This window comes from Acartia tonsa, chromosome 6 (genome assembly GCF_053477335.1).
Source record: "Acartia tonsa isolate MP-2025a chromosome 6, ASM5347733v1, whole genome shotgun sequence".
Classification (NCBI taxonomy): domain Eukaryota; kingdom Metazoa; phylum Arthropoda; class Copepoda; order Calanoida; family Acartiidae; genus Acartia; species Acartia tonsa.
In genome coordinates this window covers 17,117,042-17,136,752 of record NC_137265.1, presented here as the reverse complement: position 1 = coordinate 17,136,752, position 19,711 = coordinate 17,117,042, and the positions used below count along the sequence as shown (strand labels likewise).

The window sequence follows — 19,711 nt, the reverse complement described above, 5'->3', positions numbered from 1 at the left end:
AAACAATAATACTAGCTGCATTTTTATAGAATATTTATTTTATTCGAGTCATAACTGAAGACGTTAAAATATTACTTACTATTATTTATTTTACTCTAGACAAAATTTTTATAAAGATGTTCAACTACATTATTTAGTTCCAAAATTAAGTAAAAATTTGAAGTATATAACCATAATATCAAAGGAAATAAAATTTCAATTTCTTCTTTCTCTAATAATATATTTAAGAAATTTGAAAAGTAATATAATAGTATATAAAGCATATAAATGTCGTATTCCAAAATTTTACTGCAAAAATAAATATTTTAGAGAAGAAAGCCGAAAAATTTAGTGTACGGTAGTTTGGTCATCACTCCACCGTTTATACTTTCTCTTCGAGGATTTATTTTACCTGTAACTATATAAGTTGTGTATATATTGAGCTTTCCTTTTGGTACTTACCTGATTTTTACGGGGTTCTTTCGCTTATTTGTAACAGCTACCTTCTTTAATTGCTAATAATATTAGTTACATTCATCTTTTTGACGATTTTTTTTAGCAGTTTCATAGTTATTTTTAGCTATTTCTTATAAATATAAAAAATATAATCAAGTCGATTTGAAAAAGCTGACTCTAAATATATGAGAGAAATAATTTCAGTAATTTTTCAGGTAAAAATACCATTCTAATAACATACCACTATGTTGGTAGGTATGCAGTTTATTAAATTACTTGTAAGACTAACAATTTCTTGAATATTGTTAATTTTATCATGTTTTATTTGACAACCTGTCAAAAGCAAAGCAAAAATTAGGACCAGTCTGCCAATCCGTAACGGATAGCTCTTTTTGTTAATTTAGACAAGTAAGAATTGTTTAGATTATTCCTGTAACAGGTAAACAGTTAAAAACGGTTAAGAAAGCATAGCAAACCTATCATTGATCTAAGAAAGCCCGCACATTTATTTAAAAGATGCTGATTTTAACACATTCGATTATCCTAAGCATCTGAATTTTCAAATATTGATTGCTATGACAACGAGGTACAATATTAAAGGCGAAACATCTCTATTATTAGGTCCATGAATGTAATTAGGTTCGTAAAAAGTATCCTGTATTAAAGTAATTTTACAATAATTTTTACTTTTGGTTATTAAGTTATTGTTTTTGTCCATAGTGATTAATCATAGTTAATTACTTGCAGAAATATAATGTCCAGAGAAACTAGTGCAGATGCAGAGGGACGAGGTGGTGGTGGTGGGGGTGGACGGGGAGCTGGAGGCTCAGAAGAAATAGGTCCTGGTCAAATCTACATGCCCTTTGTGGTTATGGAGGTAGGAATTTAACTAGTGCTTTTCCTAAATGTCCAGTGAACACAGACCCCCCCCCCCCCCTATTTTAAAGAGTAAAATAGAGTAGGGATGTGGGTTAGTGTTTATTCCTTATACCCAACTCCCTATGTAGTTGTTCAAACCCTACGGGGCTACATTTATTTAATATAATCTAATATAACCTAGCCTTGGCTAACAATGATTTTTAAATAATTTACTGCCATGTTATAATTTAGATGTGCAATAGCAATGTCTGTATGTTTTTTAGGATCTTTTAGACAAGCTAAAACTACTAAACTATGAAGAAGAATTTGTCGGTCAATTGAGGTAAATTTATTATAATTTCATTACAAAAGTAACAGGGCCTGTGTGTTGGTCTGCATGTACCGATGGATCTCACTAACCGACGAACCTATATGGTTCTCATTTACACAATAGCTTGCCATAGGTCATGCAATCACGACTCCTGATTACATGTTTTAAAGGCATCTCTTACACCTTACTTAACTTAACCTAAGAGACAGAAAGATAAATAACCTTAATTAATCTATGACAGGATGCGTCCACTGAACCGGCATTACTTTGTGCTGCAAACCAACTCTGGCGAACAATTCTTCCTATTCACTTCTCTGGCCGCTTGGCTCATAAGGAACGCAAAATAGACATAAACAATATTCCTTGACTTTGTATGGCTCCTGTGACCTCAAGGATGGATGGATTTCATTTTTTTTAAATTTAAAACTGAAATGTAATTTGCATGGCTTTTTAAATCGCTAGGATGGATGGATCAAAAAAATGGTTTACCTAAAATTTGTAAATATTATATACACTAAAATTCTTAAAATTAGCTTGCAAAACTTTTTCAAGTGAAGAAATACTTTGTTGAAGCCATGTTTCTGCGTTTAAAAAGGAATAACAGAGAAAATTAGATAAAAATAAAAATAGGAAAAAATCAAGCAAAATAGGTGAAACTAATCTTGATAGAACATTAAAAAAAAGATGTTTATATTATGTGTTTTATTAGAAAATCTGGCAAAATGTTTGATCAACCCCAGGTAAACAAAAGAGAAACTAACTGTTGTCTACATTTAAATTATCTTTTTCAAATCTTTAACATTAAAAATAAAATGAAACTCTTATTTAGTTTTTATTGTAATAAAGTTTTGACGTGATATATAATGAAATTTTCACAGAGCTGAATTTAAAATTATTGTTTAAGGTACGTTTCTTATGACTATAATATTTGTTAATTGTAGGAAACAGATGATCCAAATTCCACCATCTCAAAGATTTTAGAATTTGTCAGGTAAGACAAAAATTTTTATTTAGACTGTTCATTACTTTGGGCCAGGTTAGGTTAAATTATACCTTGCATACATTAGGGATTAGGATTAGTAAAACATCTAACCACCTCTGATATTAAAATATTTCAAGGTTTTCAGTGCTCGACTTGCGTTTTGTGGGAAAGCAACGCAAAGATTTACCTATCTTCTAAGTCATTCCAAGCAATAAATACGAGACATACCTAAAACAAATATTATAATTTATTATCATATTAACAAGAATAACAATTTCCAAAGTAGCACACATATTATGTTTGGACAAACGAAAAAAGTGAGTTATAGATCAGTGCTGGATCTTTAAATCATTTTAGTGGTGAGCCAGATCGGGGTGAGCCGAATTTCAGCCAATCACAGCGCGGCATTTCATAAAATGCTGTGCTCTCATGGTGGAAAGTTGGCTCACCCCGATCTGGCTCACCACTACAATGATTTAAAGATCTAGCTGAGATGTTCAATAGTCATATGAAAGATAGGGTTAAAATAAATAAAGAAGACTTTTGTATGATTTCATAGTTATGATTTTGTAGCATGTCTGACAGAACAAGGGACCAAGGATTCTTTAGAAAAAAAATTGAAATACGAGAAAATTACGACAGTCGTACATACGGATATTTAGAATAATACAGTAGCTGCACTACTAAAAAAATTTCTAGATTAGTTGATCCCTAAACCCTCAAAATAAGCTGGTAAAAGAAAACATTATATAAGTCTTTTCAAATTATTAAAGTTGAAACTCGATATCAAAGTTAAAAAATTGACAAAATTTTGTGGCAACTTTTAAAATTTAAAATAATTTCAAGTAAAAGTTTTAACGACAACTTTAAAATTAAATACAATTTTTCCTTATGTAAGCGTATAACATGAATTTAACAAAGTTTTTTTTCTTTAAAAATTTTTCTTTTTTCTATTGAATGTCACAAAAGAGTTATTTATTAAATTATTTAGTGGTAGTTTTTTTCTATGAAAACATTTAAAACAAAGATGACAAATCAGTCGTGAGAATAAATATTGTACCTTGTATCCTAGGAATTATCATTCCAAAAATCAATTTAATTGGATTATTTTATCATACGATAAAGTTAAAAATCTGTATGCTTAAATATACATACGGAAGTTTTAGTAATGATTATAGAGTTGCTTCACTTTCTAAATCGAGCATAACGGTTACAGGAATCATTATACAAAGTTTTAAATAGATAGGACAATTCTAAACGATCAGATCTATCCGTTACGGACGGACGGACCGAACTACCTTAATATAATAATTTACTGTGTTACTTTTATTACTGTTTCAATTATAATAATATTGTCAAATATTTTAGAAAGTTGGGTGTGACAATTGACTTTGCACCGAGTAAACTAAAGCAAGGCTTTGGAGAACAGGTGAACTATTTAGAAGCATTGCTCTTGTATAACTATGGTATGTCCGTCATTTAGGTCAATTGTTACAATTGCAAACTGTTTGATGCTTTGCCTCAATACCCAATCTCATTTGTTGTTGATATATTGAAATGAAGGAGGTGGGATTACTCTATGCCCAACCCACGCTGCCCGACCTTTACATGGGATGCCCTAACCATGTGGGCTTTCCTTGTACCTAATATTATCTAACCTAAACAAAGGTAAAAAGATAACAGAGGTGAATTTGGCTCACTGCCTAACTAAAATAGTGAGGAAAAATTTTCCCCTCTAATTTTAGTAAGGCAAAGAATTTTTAGTGAGGCATAAGTTTTTTAAGAATCCACCTCAGTTAAAAAAAACTAACTACCACTTATTTTTAATTTATTTAAAAATGAGGAAGGGGGGAGTTGTTTGAGAGAAACCACCTATGTTTAAACACTGAAAACATGAATAATTCTATTGATAAGTTTGTGATTTTTGTTATAATGAACATCAGGAAATTATAAAAAAAAAATTTACCTTTATAGTGGTTTTTGGTTTTAAAAAATCCTTTTTCAAAAGCTGATTAAAGAAACCTCACAATTATTAGGAAGATTTTTTTTATCATTTTATGATTTATTGTTTTAGGCAATATTCGTCTTGGATAGACTTAGCGACGAAGCACTGAGGTAAGGATGAGTTTTTTCAAGAGGGAGATAAAACATTGGAATGTAAATTGTACTGGTTCCCTAAGTTTTATATACACAATCTCTTTTTGGGCTTTATAAACATTTTTAAAATCTGGATTGAATACCAGAATTTTTTAGTGTAATTTTTGTGTACAGAAGAGGTAGTTTTGTTTGTCTTAATCTTAATCAATTTATCGTTCATTGTCCTATCAATCCCAGATGTCTAATATAATCTTTATTCTGGCACAAAGAAGAACGATAAAAATATAATTAAAAGAGAAGAAAATTGGGAAAATATTGACTCTGAAAGAATAATGGTTTTAATTAATGATCTTAACTCAACAGGAAAAAGGACAATTTTGTACAAAAATGGGACAGCAACGACAAGCCAATAAAATATTAGTTTTAAAAGGAATATTATATTAAACTTTATAATTTTATATATCGTTAATTATTATTTAACGATAATAATTCATAAAATTTTGAAGTTATTTAATACCTATATTTGCGGTTCCCCCAAAAATAGCTTTAAAACCATAACAGGTTGTAATAATTCTTTTACCCTCTAAAGAAAACCCACCTATATTAAAGGGTAGCTACGATTCCAAAAACTAAAATAAAGAATGTAATAAATTTCTTTAAACCTCCAAAATTATTTAATTAATACCTAAACTTTTCTTTTATATTTTCTTTTATCTTTTAATCTAATAAATTTGGTAAATGTTTTCTCTCTTGTGAGAGTTAAAAAGAAAAAAAAGTTAACAAGGAAGATAAAGGGAATAGTAGCTTACGCAATAATCCGTAAAGTTGCGAGTAAGATTCCAGCCAAATGCGCTTATTAGGTCAAACTGCTTTTAAATATGCGTTTGGTCAACATAAATAACATTTAGAATTAAAAAGTGCACTTGACCTTAAGCTTGCTCACAATTTTACTTATTATTGTGTAAGCTACCATTCCCTTTATGAAATAGTAGATCCTTTTGATAAAGCCTTTGAGATCTTGTAATCCATTTGCTATCTAATAGATGTAATCAATCAACCACAAAAAATCCACAGATAGAGGAATCAACACACTCAATAATATATTTTTCTCGTATTCATTCGAATCCGGTGGATAGGAACCGGTTCTCATCCATACGAAAAAACTATGTCTAGCATCGTATTATAAACCGCTTTCTACGAATATAGAAATGTACAATCATAAGATTAAAACCAGTTTTTTTAGCCAGTGCCTTCGGCACCTCGGGGCTAAAAAATGGTTTTAATCTAATAATTGTACATTCTATACCCGCGGAAAGCGGTTTATAATACGATGAAAGAAATAACTATTATTATTATGAGAAGCTTTTCCTTTAAGTGCCTAGCAAGCAAAGAAAAACTTGTCACTCCCCCCCCCCTCATTTTAAAAAAAGAATATAGGTGGTGTTTTTTGTTGTTGTTGTTTAAACTTGACAAACATATTGGGCTACCCTGTAACCAATATAACCTAACCTTACCTTTCCTAAAATAAAACAAATATACAAAAAAGAAATAAGGAATTGGTTGGTGTTTCTGTGCTCGACTAGGCATTTTGAAGGAAAAGACCAAGTTTTGTAATGTTTTATATTAATTGCTTATTAATACTAATATTATTCATCGTAACAAAGAACTCAATGTATTTTCCTTTTTTATTATTCTCACATTAATTATCTACACGTTTAATACATCTTTTAATTAGTAAAAAGATAATAATGTAGCATTCATTAAACAATTTGTCCACAAATAATACCTAATTTTCTAACTAACTTACTATATTCCTAATGAAAAATAACAAAGAATTATTATGCAGTAAGAATAGATAATTTTATAACTTTTGGAATCTTAAATAAATTTTAATTTTTGAATTAATTTAATCTAAAATTAAGCAAGGGCATGCTAAGTCTATTTTGTAAGATCTATTAACTGAAATTAAAAGCCTTTATTAAATACAGCTCATTGTATTTAGTTTAATACAATATAATTTTTACACTATCACCTCAAAATTTTGATAATGTTCAGTAATAACTAATTATCTGCTAGAGTAAATACAGCTTGTTGTACACTTTCCAAAATGAATGTCCCAAAACTTTACACACTTTAAACTTGTTAGATCGTTAATTAACATATAAGCTATATAGAATATATGGCTTATATATATTTATTCTAAATTTACAGTTTTTAACATATGCATAGATAGTTTTCTAGATAAATTTGTTCGTAAACAGAGAAAAAAAGCATAGAACTTGTCTACAGAAATTTGCAGTTATTGTATATTTATTTTCTTTGTGATATTGACTGAGAAATATCACCTTCCTTAAAGGCCAAGATCAAAATGTATCCCCACACAAACCTTACTTTTTTAAATTAATGGAAAATAAGGGGGTAGTAGTTTGTTTGTTTATTACTTTGGGTTAGATTAGGATATTTATTAGGTAGATCAAATTAGGTTAGAGTATACCGGGTACTAGATGGACCAGCAGGTTAGGCATACAAAAAAAAATTAATTATGTAAGGAGGTTGGAGTTTTAGTGCTCAACCAGCCACTTGTGGGAAAGCTATTCATTAATAATGTATATGGTGCACGTGTGGTATCCGCCTAGGATAAATGGCAGACACCAGAGTTCAATATGACTACGGCAGTGTGAACAGACGTGGACACCTTACTATAGAGAAGCTACGCTTCTCTAACAATCACTAAATAACAAACAGCATCTATTCAGTTGTTCCTTTATTGAAGGTCTAAGGATTACTAAAGTTATATACAACAAACAATAGCTACACAGATAGGAATAAATAATCATAAATAAAAGCAATATAATACATATACAATAGTCAGTTTGGGCAATAATGATCCCCCATCCCTGAGAAGGGTGGGGGGAATTAACAATGCAGCTTAACCATAATAAGGCTGTCAGATTCAATCATTAATTTTAGGCATAGGGAGGGGGTCGGCAGACCCCTTCCCCAGGACTCGGGGGAGGGCCTTTGGCCCACCCCCGAACCCCGGTCAGGGGTGCCATAGGCATGGCTCACGGTTGCTGAATACCACAACTCTCCCCTCGGAAGGCTGGGAGAGAGTCTCCCTGCCAGACTTCCGACAGTGGTTGAGGCCTTCGGCCCGCTCCTTAGGGCTAAGATATGTACAAATGATAATGATTCAATGGAATCCTAGTGGTGATTTTCAGGGCTGATGGGCTCCCAACGTGGGATAGAAGGTAGAGGCTGGCTTCGGTTGGACACGTAGCTCGGCGCCGGCAGGTGTCAGGTTGGCGTGGGGCACAGCTGTTGCGGGGCCGGTCAGTAGCGGGGCATTCTGGTTGTTGTTGGCAGCGGCTGGGGCACTGGCTGCCAAGTTGACCGTCTGAGCGGCAGCCTGGCCTCCCGAGGGGCCGCGGGGTCGTCCAGAGGGCGGTCCAGGCCTGCCTGGGCGGTCATGCCCGCTATCGGCTGATTGCATGGACACCATTTCCTCGGCGGCTTCCCGGCCGATGGGAATGGCATCCCAGTCTACTGAAAAGTCCCGGGACTTGGCGTGGGTGAGCCGAGCTCTGGCCAAGGCCTTCCTGTACAAGGTTGGATGGTACAGGAACACTTGTGACATCGCATTCATGGCGGCCCGTACACCTCCTTGTGCGGCTGCCAGGGAAATGATGGTCAGGTCCCCCAGCAGTTTGAGGATCAACAACAGCAAACACAGTATGGCTGCGCCATCTCCCCACTCGTGAATAGCTTGTCTGATCCCAGCCCAGACATCCAGGGCGGCCTCTCCTTCCTCCGCCAGCCGGTCGATATTGTAGGACACGATCCCATGGTCTCCGGTGGCCGAACAGCTACCTTGCTGAACGCATGAGCCATAGGACAGGCCGGTCAGCATGGCGGATTTATACACTGGGAACGCTAGCAGCTGCTGCCAGTCGTTCAACTCAGCCTGCGAATACAAGCCTCCCGAACTAAAGTCATCCAAGGGTTCTGTCAGCAGCTGCTTGGGCGTATCCAGCGGGGGTGGCCTCTTCTTAGGTGCGGGGGTTAGCTCTATCCAGCCTTCCTCCGCGTGCACAGTCAGGGGGTAGGTGGAGGAGCAGGGAATCTTGGTGGCGTGGCCGCTATACACCCGTGTCACGGCGTCTACAAATCCTGTGGGTTCCACTGGTACTTTGTCCCAACATTCCTTGCTTTCACGGACAACGTATTTGTTGCGTTGGCAGGTAAGCTGGAGCAGGACATCTCCCCTCAGCACAGAGAACGTGCTCCCCTGGACACGCACCGGGTGGGCCGGGTCTAGTTGCTGGAGCTTCCAGCAATTGGCCGCTACTTCTTCTGCCGCTGTGCTTTTCATGCGTGTCTCCAGGGTAAATCCAATGTAACCTGCATGTATCTGGGCCTGCAGGGGGACATCCACATCCCTGGCCGATACTCTGGGCAGCGCTGCCGCGGCCGGGTCAGCTGCCACGAACAATGCTGGGTGGTTGGTGGCATGGGCCTCAAAGTCGCAGTTCACTATTGAGGTGGGGTTGGTCATGTTGATGAAAAACTGGGCTTGATGGTCAACCAGGAACGCATCCATCACTAGGCTAGGCTGGAGGCTGCGGATCAGCCTCAAGGGGCAATCTCTCCCCAGGTGGTCCCACACGTAGGTTGCTTCCCCAGTGATGCAAGACAGCTCAGAATGGGGACATTCTAAGGCCAGGTGGTCAGATTGGGACTCCACCCGTCCATCCTCTACTACGTAGGTCTCTTCCTTGACCAGCAGCCGTCGTTCCTGGAGCACTAATTCATTGCGGTACAGCTGGCCCTCGAAGTGGACGTCCTCCCCTTCACAACCCACCCCCTCGGGGCTGTTGACCAGGGCGCCCACCATATCGAGGGTGAAGAACAGGGGATGGTTCAGCTGGAACGTCAGTGGCTGGGTCTTGCCTGGCAGCGTGTAGACTCGGTTCCTGGCCAGGTCTCGGCACGTTTCTGGATCGATCTTGGTTGGCCTCATGAGGGTGGGGACCGAGGTCACCTTGAGGTGACCCCATACCCCACACCTGAATGTCCACTGTTTCCCTAATCTTGACTTGCTGCAGGACATGTACTTCATGGCCCAGGGGCACCTCCTGGTGTAGCGGTTCTGTGCTACACATCTTTTCCTTATTGTAGGCTGTGACGTGGGTGGGGTTGGCGCAGTCCCACCCTACCAGGACGTAGCTAGTTGTAGGCCACACGGCTGCCAGCAGTAGTCCCCACAGGACCATCCACCAGTGTGAGAAGCTACCAGACAGCCATCTACCTCGCGCACGCGGCTGGGGATCTTCGGCTCGGGTCACGGCTGCTTCTTGGGGCTGGACACGGCTGGGCTGCTCCTGGCTAGATACAAATTTCCATTGAGCGTTATCTTTGTGTGTTCGGGGCACCCCGATACCCTCCCCAATGACAGACTGGCAGGCGACTGGCGCTTGCCTGGGTGTCGGCTCCCCTAGCCCCAAGGGGTCCCTTCCCTTGTCCATGGCATGCCCAGTGGCGTGGGGCTGAAGTGCGTGTGGCACAGGCTCGCCCTGACTCACGTCCCTCCCCTGCCCTAGGAACTCAGGTGCATGTGGCACAGGCAAGTCCTTATATCCCCAAATTTCAATCTCCCCAGCCTCTGGTGCAGGGGGCACAGGCAAGGTTGGGGTTTTACAATAGTTTGGATACAACACATTTGTTAAATTTAACTTATCCTGGCTCGACTGGAAGTGCTGGGCAGCTGGGTTCCCTCGGCTGGCAGGGGGCGCTGGATGGTGTATAACTGGGCTCTCCTGACAGGCTGGTGGCGCTGGCTGACTGGGGGTGACGGGTGTCACCCCTTCCTCTGGGACTGCTGGCTCGTTCCAGGATCCAGGTATCTCGGTGGGGGCGACGGTTGTCGCCCCAGGCACCAGGTTGGAGGCGCTGGATAGCACCCCCCAGTCATCGCAGGTGGCGGCGCTGGGTGGCGCCCCATACATCGACTCTGATGCGCTGGCTAGCGCCTCCTGCCTCTCTCGCTCAACGGCCGCCAGGGCCTCCCCGTACACCGTCTCAGTGACGCTGGGTAGCGCCCCTCCACTCTTGCTGGGTAGGCTCGGTCGGGCAGGCCCCATCATGTTTAGGCTAAAGGGCTGGGGCCTCAGAACTTCTGGCTCGGCAATGTTGTTGGGCTGCACAAACTCCGGCCCCAGGTGGTTGAGACTGAAGCCCAGGCCAACCCGGTTGGGTTCAGCCGCGCCTCCCAGTACGTTGATTCTAGCTGGAACGGTCCCAAACTGCGGCATTCCGTCGGCTCGGCCCGCTGCGTTGGGGACGGCTGCTTGCTGCGGTGGTGCTGGGGGCGCGCTCCCTTCCATGTGGGCTACTCTGCTGGGCTTTCCTGGGGGAGCACCCTTGTCTGCGGTGCGCCTACGGCCGGCTACCTGGTCCCATTCGGCTCTGCACTCGGCCGCCGTATGGCCAGCATAGTGGCAACGCTCGCACTTGGCAGGACGGTCACGGCGTGGCTGGGTGCGTCTCTCCTCTAGGCTGACTTACATAGGCGTCGGACAGTCTCGAGCTCAGTGGCCTCTCCCTTGGCAGCGGAAACAGCGGCCTGGAGTCTTGTCATCTGGAGCGACCTTCCCCATCTGGTGGAGACCCGGAGCCAAGGTGCCAATCTCCATTGGCTCCGACTCGTCGTAATTGGGCAACTGGACGCTGGCTGATCCCGTGAGCCCGTCGGTAGCGTCCACTAGGCACACACCCTCCTTCAGCTGCTTGGTAATCATTGTGACGGTGAACATGGCTCGCCTCGTGTACTCAGGTACAGAGGCGATCTCATGACTCATCATTTCACGTTTCACATTAGCGTTACGAATGCCACGATTTAATTCATCGATTAATAATTCGAGATCCTCATGGCTGTAGGCCTCCCTATACAAGGCACACTTTGTGGATGCTTGTATAGGTTCTGTCGAGTGTTGCCTGTAATCCCTGAAGGCTTGCTTCAAAGTCTGGGATTCAAAGGCTGGACGAAATAACATTTCACACTCGGCCTTGACTTGTTCGTATGTCAAGGCTTGGCCTGCCTCGCCAAACAGATGAGAAGCCATTTCCGCCGCTTGCCCTACCAGTGACAGTAAAAGGGCGTTGCGGCGGTTGAGGGTGTCATGGGGCGGCACGCAGTAAGCCGCCCATGACATCTCGAGTCTGCGGATGTGGGAACTCCAGGATTGCTTGGGCGGTCCTCTATACTCCGGCAGGTTACTCAGCATCAGCTTGCGGTACTCGGCTGGAGCCGGCTGGGGGTCATCCTGGAGCCATCCTTGGGCTTGGTCGCCTCCTGGCGCTTGCGGCTGCTCCATCGGGTCAACGGTTCAGCAGCGGGACACAAAGCTGTAAGACAATATGATAAATGGTTTACACTTGAGGCTTTCTAGCCTAGCAGCCAACACTGTTTATCACTAGGTTGGTAGTTTAGCTACAAAGATATAACTTGGATGTACTTATCACTAGTTTTATTCTGGGTTTGTAGAGTAGGCTGGTAGGGGTAGATAGCTGTTGAGGGTCTGAACTGCTGTCAGGAACTGATTGGGTTTTCCTTTATCACACTATAGATAGGAGGGAGAAGCTTGTAATTCTTTATTTTCTAAAAATATCTCTGTTAGATGCTATGGAGTAGCTCCGCTCCTGTGTGTGTGTGTGTGCGTGAAATCTCCTTTCCTTGCAGCGCGCTTACGCACCGTCAAATCCGCGCACACAGGTAAAACGCGCACTTATCCCTCAACTCGCTCTCTCATTGGTCCGCTTTGTCCGTTGAATTTTATGATATGTCCCGAACTCTGTTGCGCGACCTGTAAATGGCGCTCTGTTTTCCCGGTCGCTAGCTCCACCCCATGGGCGGACTTAGTCAAGTGTGGGTAGGAGGGGGGAAGCGCGTGAGGGGACGGGGTAAAGCCGTCCGTTCCCCCTATGGGGAAGGGGGAGTGCTGTGGGTTTGAGGTAACTGTGTGATGAGGTAATGGTGCCCTTTCTCCTTAATCCTAGGCTTATTGTTATGTCACCTTGATTGTATTTTCTTCAATGGAGAGTGGGCCCCTCCCTTTCCTCTGGAATAAGGGGTGTATTTTGTTGTGCTGGAGGCTTGGGTGGTTAGATTGTTTATCAAGGCATTGTTATATTACATCTAGATTCTATTTTTGGCCTTATCACAATACATAACAGATTTGCTTACCAAGCCTGTTCTATTTTTAGTTTTATCACAATACACAACAAATTGTTTGCCAATCCTTGCTCATAAATCTATTGTTTAGCCATCACACCAGGGTGGCAATCCCTACAATGTGATATAATATCTGCTTTTCTAGATGGGTGGCTGCGCTGTAGCCTCTCAGGATACTTGGAGTTGACGTAGTTTCCTCTGCTTGGTACACTACACTCGTATGTTGGCTCGCAGCTCGCAGCTATTTGGCGTGTTTCAGTCTATCGGCGGCAGGGAATGTCCCGTCCTGCAGCGCCGTGTATCCGAATCCGGCTGATGGCGGCAGGGAATGTCCCGTCCTGCTAGTGCCGCTGGTTCGAATCCTGCTATCTCTTGCAGTAAATGTTGGCCTATTTTCAGCCGTTTGCACTTAGTTGGCCTGTTTCAGCCAGTCCGCAGGCCTGTTTCAGCCCTTGAGCGCTCAATTCTCCGTTAGATGTCGGCGCTTCTCGCGGTTCTCCGTCAAGTTTCGCTGTTTCGCTTCCACAACTGCCGGATGCAGAGTTATACCTTGCTATCCAGGGTGGGTAATTCAGGTTGCTTGTGTCAGTTTTGCCAGTTTCACTGCTGGGAGTACCTTAGCCTCAGCTACGCGTCTGCTCTACACTTGTGGTTTGCCGTAATCTCACACAGCTGTCACCAAAAGTTGTGGTATCCGCCTAGGATAAATGGCAGACACCAGAGTTCAAAATGACTACGGCAGTGTGAACAGACGTGGACACCTTACTATAGAGAAGCTATGCTTCTCTAACAATCACTAAATAACAAACAGCATCTATTCAGTTGTTCCTTTATTGAAGGTCTAAGGATTACTAAAGTTATATACAACAAACAATAGCTACACAGATAGGAATAAATAATCATAAATAAAAGCAATATAATACATATACAATAGTCAGTTTGGGCAATAATGATCCCCCATCCCTGAGAAGGGTGGGGGGAATTAACAATGCAGCTTAACCATAATAAGGCTGTCAGATTCAATCATTAATTTTAGGCATAGGGAGGGGGTCGGCAGACCCCTTCCCCAGGACTCGGGGGAGGGCCTTTGGCCCACCCCCGAACCCCGGTCAGGGGTGCCATAGGCATGGCTCATGGTTGCCGAATACCACACACGCACTATTTGCCAAGTGAATCACTTTTCTGCACTACATATTTATATTAATAGGTCCTCTAATTTCACCTGGAACAGTCCTATTCCTCCTGGCAGAGAGGACCAAGAAGAGGATCAAGATATTGATGAAGATATGGAGGTACTTTCCAAATACAAGATTTGCTTAGATCATAACCAATTTTTCCATTAAAAGCTAATCAACAACAATCAAAATCCTTTAATTCAGAAATGGATGGCAAATAAAATATAGACAATAATCTAAGCATATGAATATGTTTGTTTAAGATTTTGCAGGTTTAAAGAGAAACTACAAGGAGACCCTATTTTAGGTTTCACATTTTTTTCACATTTTTCACATTTGTTGAGTGATTATTTGACATAGTTAAGTAGTTGAACACTGATTTTTTTACATAGCAAACTGAATGCTTGTAATTTTAAGGTAAATCTGGACAGAGTTGAGGAGGAGATGGCTGCAGAATATTCTGAAGAAGAAGAGGATGATATTCTTCACATAGGTAACATTTTTAATTTGTTTTAATATCATTTCATTAATTTTTAGTTAATAGAATCCTTGGCCTCTGCCCTAAGGTTGATTGGGGTTTTGTCCCTTCTTTATTGATGATTAATATTTTTTATATAAATGTATTGGCATTCAATGAATTCTTATTCAAGAGCTAAAAATATATTTGTACTTTCATAACTTTAAGCTAATTCTAAAATTGAGAAAGATTGCATTATAATTATTTAGATAACATGGGAAGTTATGCCATAGACAGAGTTGGAGGCCTGCAGGAGGCCAGAGATAAACCTGAACAGATCCTCCAGAGCAATACAGATGCTGAAGCCTGGAACCTGGAGGTTGAAAGAGTGGCTCCACAATTAAAGGTACAATTATTTGACAAGGATTAAAATAGTATGTGAAAATGTTCCAAAATGCATTTTTAAGTTTTTGTAAAAAAAAAAGAAATAAGTGTCTTTACTGAGAATAAGACATGGTACATATGCAGGATTCATTATGTAAAGGCTAATATTACCAGCACATGCAATACTTTTCCAAGAATTACTTAAATTCTCTTAGTTTTTACTTTCATGTTCAAGTACATTTACATGAATATATCTCAGAGCTAGACATGAAATATAAAATGAAAAATTCTAGTAAATGAAGTAATTATCCTATTTAGATGAATTTTGAACTTTAATCAATATTAAATTTCAAACTTAAATTTGTGCAAATTATGTGCACTTAAATTTTGCTTTTATGAATTTTATTTAGACATCTATTAAGAATATAATATGATTAGTTTGAATTTTGCTGAATATAGGGCAGATTTAAGACTAATCGATTATTTCAAAACAGGATTGATGCTGTTCATTAAAATCTCAGCCTACAGATATAAATAAACCCGCAAGCACCAAGAAAAATAAAAGCAAAATACATGTTTTTGGGATAGGTTTTATTGAAACTATTTAACTATTTAAGTGAATTCACTCTAAATCTTTATAGGCTAAGACTGACACAAAAAAAAGTTGAAAAAGTATGAAAACAAACATTATTGCTAAGAATCAGACATGATCCAAATTTTGGATTGTCTACATAATAACCACTCATGTATGCCTGAAAGTAATTGTTTTTAGGTAACAGTTCGAGTGGATGCTAGAGACTGGAGACATCATTTAGAACAGATGCATGAATACAGGTACACACAATTTTTTTATTTACTCAAGCAAGAATTATATTTCAATTTCGGAAACTTACAATGGCAGTCTTTACAAAAGTAGAAGTTTTACAAATTAAAAATGAAATTATCACCTAGATTAGAACCGGTTTTCACCCACACTGAAAAATCATGTATATCATAAATTTTCCACGGAAAATAAAATAAAATCATAAAATCAATATTGATTTTTATAAATGCTATCCTTCGGACCCTCGGTTTTAATTCAATGATTTTTTATTTTAATGTCTGCGGAAAGCTGTCTATAAATAATGCGATAAACAACTATTATAATTTTCTAGAAAGGGAATCCAAGACTCACTCGTGACAACAAAAACTAACCTAGCCAGGCTTCAAGAAGATATTGGTAAAACTTTGGAGAAAATCAGTAGCAGGTACTATCAATAAATCAATTAAAATCCTTTCTGTCAATAATTTTTCTTAAGATTATATATGTATTTTGATATCTGAGATATTACAGTCTTTAGCACTATTACATAAAGAACTCACTTGATTAATAATAACCAAAGCCCTCACCTCTATCAATTTGAAAAAAAAATAAAGGAAGGGGGTAGTTTTTTGTTTGTTTGTTTATTTGTTTAGGTAAGATTAGGTTAGGTTATATTGAATACCCAAGGATTAGAGACCTCCATACTGGTTAGGCATACGAAAAAACTACCCCCCTTCCCTATTTAAATTATTTTGAAGGTTAAGGGGGGGGGGGGTTATCGGTGCTCAAGCGACCACTTGTAAGCTACTACTGGTCTTTGTTTAAATTCATAATAGGTTAATTTTCATTATGAAAATGTACTAGGTGAATAAGGAATTAACAAGGATTAATACTTAGAAAAGTTGCGTTCAAACAGCAATATGATAAAAGTAATAGCATAGTTTTAAAACAAAAAATTACTCCTTATTATGGATTTGTTATGAATATAAGTATATATTTGTGTACGAAGAACTTACGCGCGTCTTTCAAGTCATGTTTATCTTCCTACTTGTGAAGTAGCTATGATTTTAACAAAATATTTGAATTTCAGGGAGAAATATTTGAATTCTCAATTAGAGGCTCCGCTAGGTGAATACAAACAGTTATCTCAGCATTTAGCACAGACTAGGTTAGTACCATTCTTGATAAACTTTAATACTGGCATTACATCAATATAATACTTCCAGAGAACCACATGACATTATTTACTTCAATACACTCAGTATTTTAAACAGTATCAATGCATTAATCTTATTTACTAAAAAAAGGAGATAATAGTAAAAAGTCTTTATGGGTTACATTGAGATATTTGAAGAATTTATTTATATTAAAATGATTTTTTCGAATAATACGAACAACTGAATTTTAGACAATATAATTTTCCTCGGCAGAGCATGAATAAAATGATACTTTATTTACACTTTTTAACAAATAATGTGGCCAGCTTGTTCTTACACTAGTTTCCTATTGGTCCAATTAAAGGATTTATTGCGAGCTATACGTTCTATATTATATTCTATAGATTATGTATCCATCAAAACGTCTTTTATTTTCTAGGGAGCAGTATAAATCAGTAAGTGGCGGTGTAACGGAGAGATCCCGCCTTCTGTCCCAGATAACGGATGATCTGGAGTCCGTTAAATCAGAGATGGAGGAGCGTGGCACCTCTATGACAGATGGTTCTCCGTTGGTTAATATCAGGTAAATTATAATAGAATTCAAGGCAATTTTGTTCAAAAAGAGGTAAAAAAGAACAGTAAACCATATGAAGTATAGACTCAGCAGTGGCGTGCACAGAGTTTTACCAGGGCGGAGTAAATATTTAACCCCTCAAGGTTTACGCCAGTGTTATATACTTTCTGAAAATTCCAAGATTCTATTTAAAAAGCTATTTTGGTAGAAACTGCACAGACTCTGCTTTCATAAAAGAAAATATATTTTTAAGAATTATAAAAATTCCATTTCTACAAAAAAAATCTAATTTAAATAAAAACACAAAAATAATAAAATTAAAAACATTTGTATAGAAAATCATTAGCCCGAGTGAAAGCTGAGATAGTTGCTATGGACGTCAGAATCGGTGTAGTTGAACACAATCTTTTACAGGTTAGCAACAACATTATTTGTTTTAACTTATCGGCTACACCTTTAGAGGCCTCTAGGGGCACTTGAATTGAGGTGTGAGGTGGGAAATTGACCCTCAACTTTCAATTTTGGATTGAACAAAAGCACAGTTGGGCTTCGAAACCGATTTATATCCACTGGATTAGACATGGTCCTAGGCCATACTCAAATATAAATTTTCTACAGTTTGGATAGCCTGGGCTTTCGGCCCTTTGGGGTTAATAAAACTGTAAATAAATAACTATAAATTTCAGGCGAGAATGAAGGATAAGACAAACCTTCAAAGAGATCTTCATATGGCAGTTCAACAAAATAATATTTTCAAAATATAAAACATTTTGTCTGAGATCTGATAAATTATTCTTTAAATGGTAATTATCTCGTTTCAAGGGTAAAAAATCCCCCCAAACACTTTTTTTCATATTTTGAAGACAAATTAATATGAAACGAGCAAATAAATATATATGTTTGTATATAAAATAGATATTTAATCTTATGTTATTCTTTTTTTCTTTTTTTTATAAATTAACATGTTTAAACTAGTTGTAGTGTTTGTACCAATTAAAATTTAATCTATTCATAAGTAGATTAATCAAATAATTTTAATTAAAGTATTCTAAAAAATAAATTATATGAATACATTTTAAAAAAACACAAGTATTTTTTATAATATATAGATATGCTCGTTTGTCCATCCATAATTCTTTAAGCTTTTCTACCGTGGATGTTGTGATTCTAGTTTATCTTACCTAATAAGGTTTTATCTTAAAAGCTTTATAAAAATTAAAAAGGAGTTTAATGGGTGTGGGGTAAGGCCACTCGCTTTTACATTTGTTGATAGAAGGTTCGAGTCCATTCATAACATAACTTTTATTTACAACCATAATGATGACAAACAATATCACCTTTTCTGTAGATAAAACATTTGTAGGAATTTTTTGAACCCTTTTGTTTGTTGAAACATTAGAGTAAAACACTAGAGGGAGAAAGGGTTAAATAACTGTATCTCCCAATCGCAACCGTCTTGTGCAACCTTGCCATTGCATGGGTCATCGAAAATCAACCAATGGTATAGCTTAAATTTCACAGCTAAGTAGCAGAAAATGATTTAGAAGCAGACGAAAGAGGTCTTTGAAAAATTAAGGGAGGTTGTTGTCTGTATATACATCTATACTATAGGTCTGTTAAACAAACAAACACGATTTAATGAAAACCCTCCAAGTTTTAAGCCAACGAATGAGAGCACGAGTTAATGAAAGGAAAAATAAACTTAACTTTTCTAATATTTTGGTTAATCATTAACATTTTTGCAAAATATATAAATACAATATTGAATACCTCTTTTTATATTTATCTTTTTTATGCTTCACTTAATTCAGGACACGATACTTTTATTTTATTCAGGAAAATTGCTAAGAACTGAGGGAAAGGTAATGGCCGATAAATTTATTACATCCCCAATATTAATACACAAATTTACCCCTTCTATAGATTACAAAAAGCGGTTAAAATATTTGGACACCCAAACTAATGAACCAACCAATCAAAATTCAATTAACGTCTCCAAAGTTTTTAGCCAATTAATAAGAAAATGTTATTTTAAAACTTTGGGGACTAGTGTAATAAAATTTCCTCCCTGGGAAATTTGGGTTGCTAGTATTCGAGGAAAGTATCACACTTCTAAAAATGCAAACATAGATCTATTATTTTGTCAACTTTTTACAGTAGCATAGCTATTCTATAATTATCAAACTAAGGTTTGTCGGTAAATTACAGACTATTTGCATAGTAGACATA

General features: G+C 38.4%; 2 protein-coding genes across 2 annotated transcripts in view; one reads left to right on the top strand and one right to left on the bottom strand.

Annotated features, from left to right (window-relative positions):
* The window catches only part of LOC145321994 (inactive dipeptidyl peptidase 10-like), a 155,630-nt gene that overhangs the window by 117,278 nt on the left and 18,641 nt on the right, over positions 1–19,711 (bottom strand). The window lies entirely within an intron of this gene.
* Positions 1,190–18,566, top strand: LOC145323447 (intraflagellar transport protein 57 homolog). Its single transcript, XM_080165850.1, has 16 exons — positions 1,190–1,312; positions 1,578–1,636; positions 1,866–1,958; positions 2,334–2,364; positions 2,566–2,615; positions 3,975–4,035; positions 4,681–4,721; positions 14,141–14,225; positions 14,526–14,601; positions 14,835–14,971; positions 15,722–15,783; positions 16,104–16,196; positions 16,842–16,919; positions 17,348–17,491; positions 17,818–17,896; positions 18,169–18,566. Exons 1-16 carry the CDS (start codon positions 1,190–1,192, stop codon positions 18,244–18,246), a joined length of 1,290 nt encoding a protein of 429 aa, XP_080021976.1. The 3' UTR covers positions 18,247–18,566.

Excerpts from the sequence above, each read along its gene's own strand:
- LOC145323447 (XM_080165850.1), top strand. The coding sequence starts at position 1,190 with ATGTCCAGAGAAACTAGTGCAGATGCAGAGGGACGAGGTGGTGGTGGT. Across the intron at positions 2,616-3,974 it reads AAGATTTTAGAATTTGTCAG|AAAGTTGGGTGTGACAATTG; the intron begins GTAAGACAAAAA and ends CAAATATTTTAG. Across the intron at positions 15,784-16,103 it reads GAACAGATGCATGAATACAG|AAAGGGAATCCAAGACTCAC; the intron begins GTACACACAATT and ends ATAATTTTCTAG.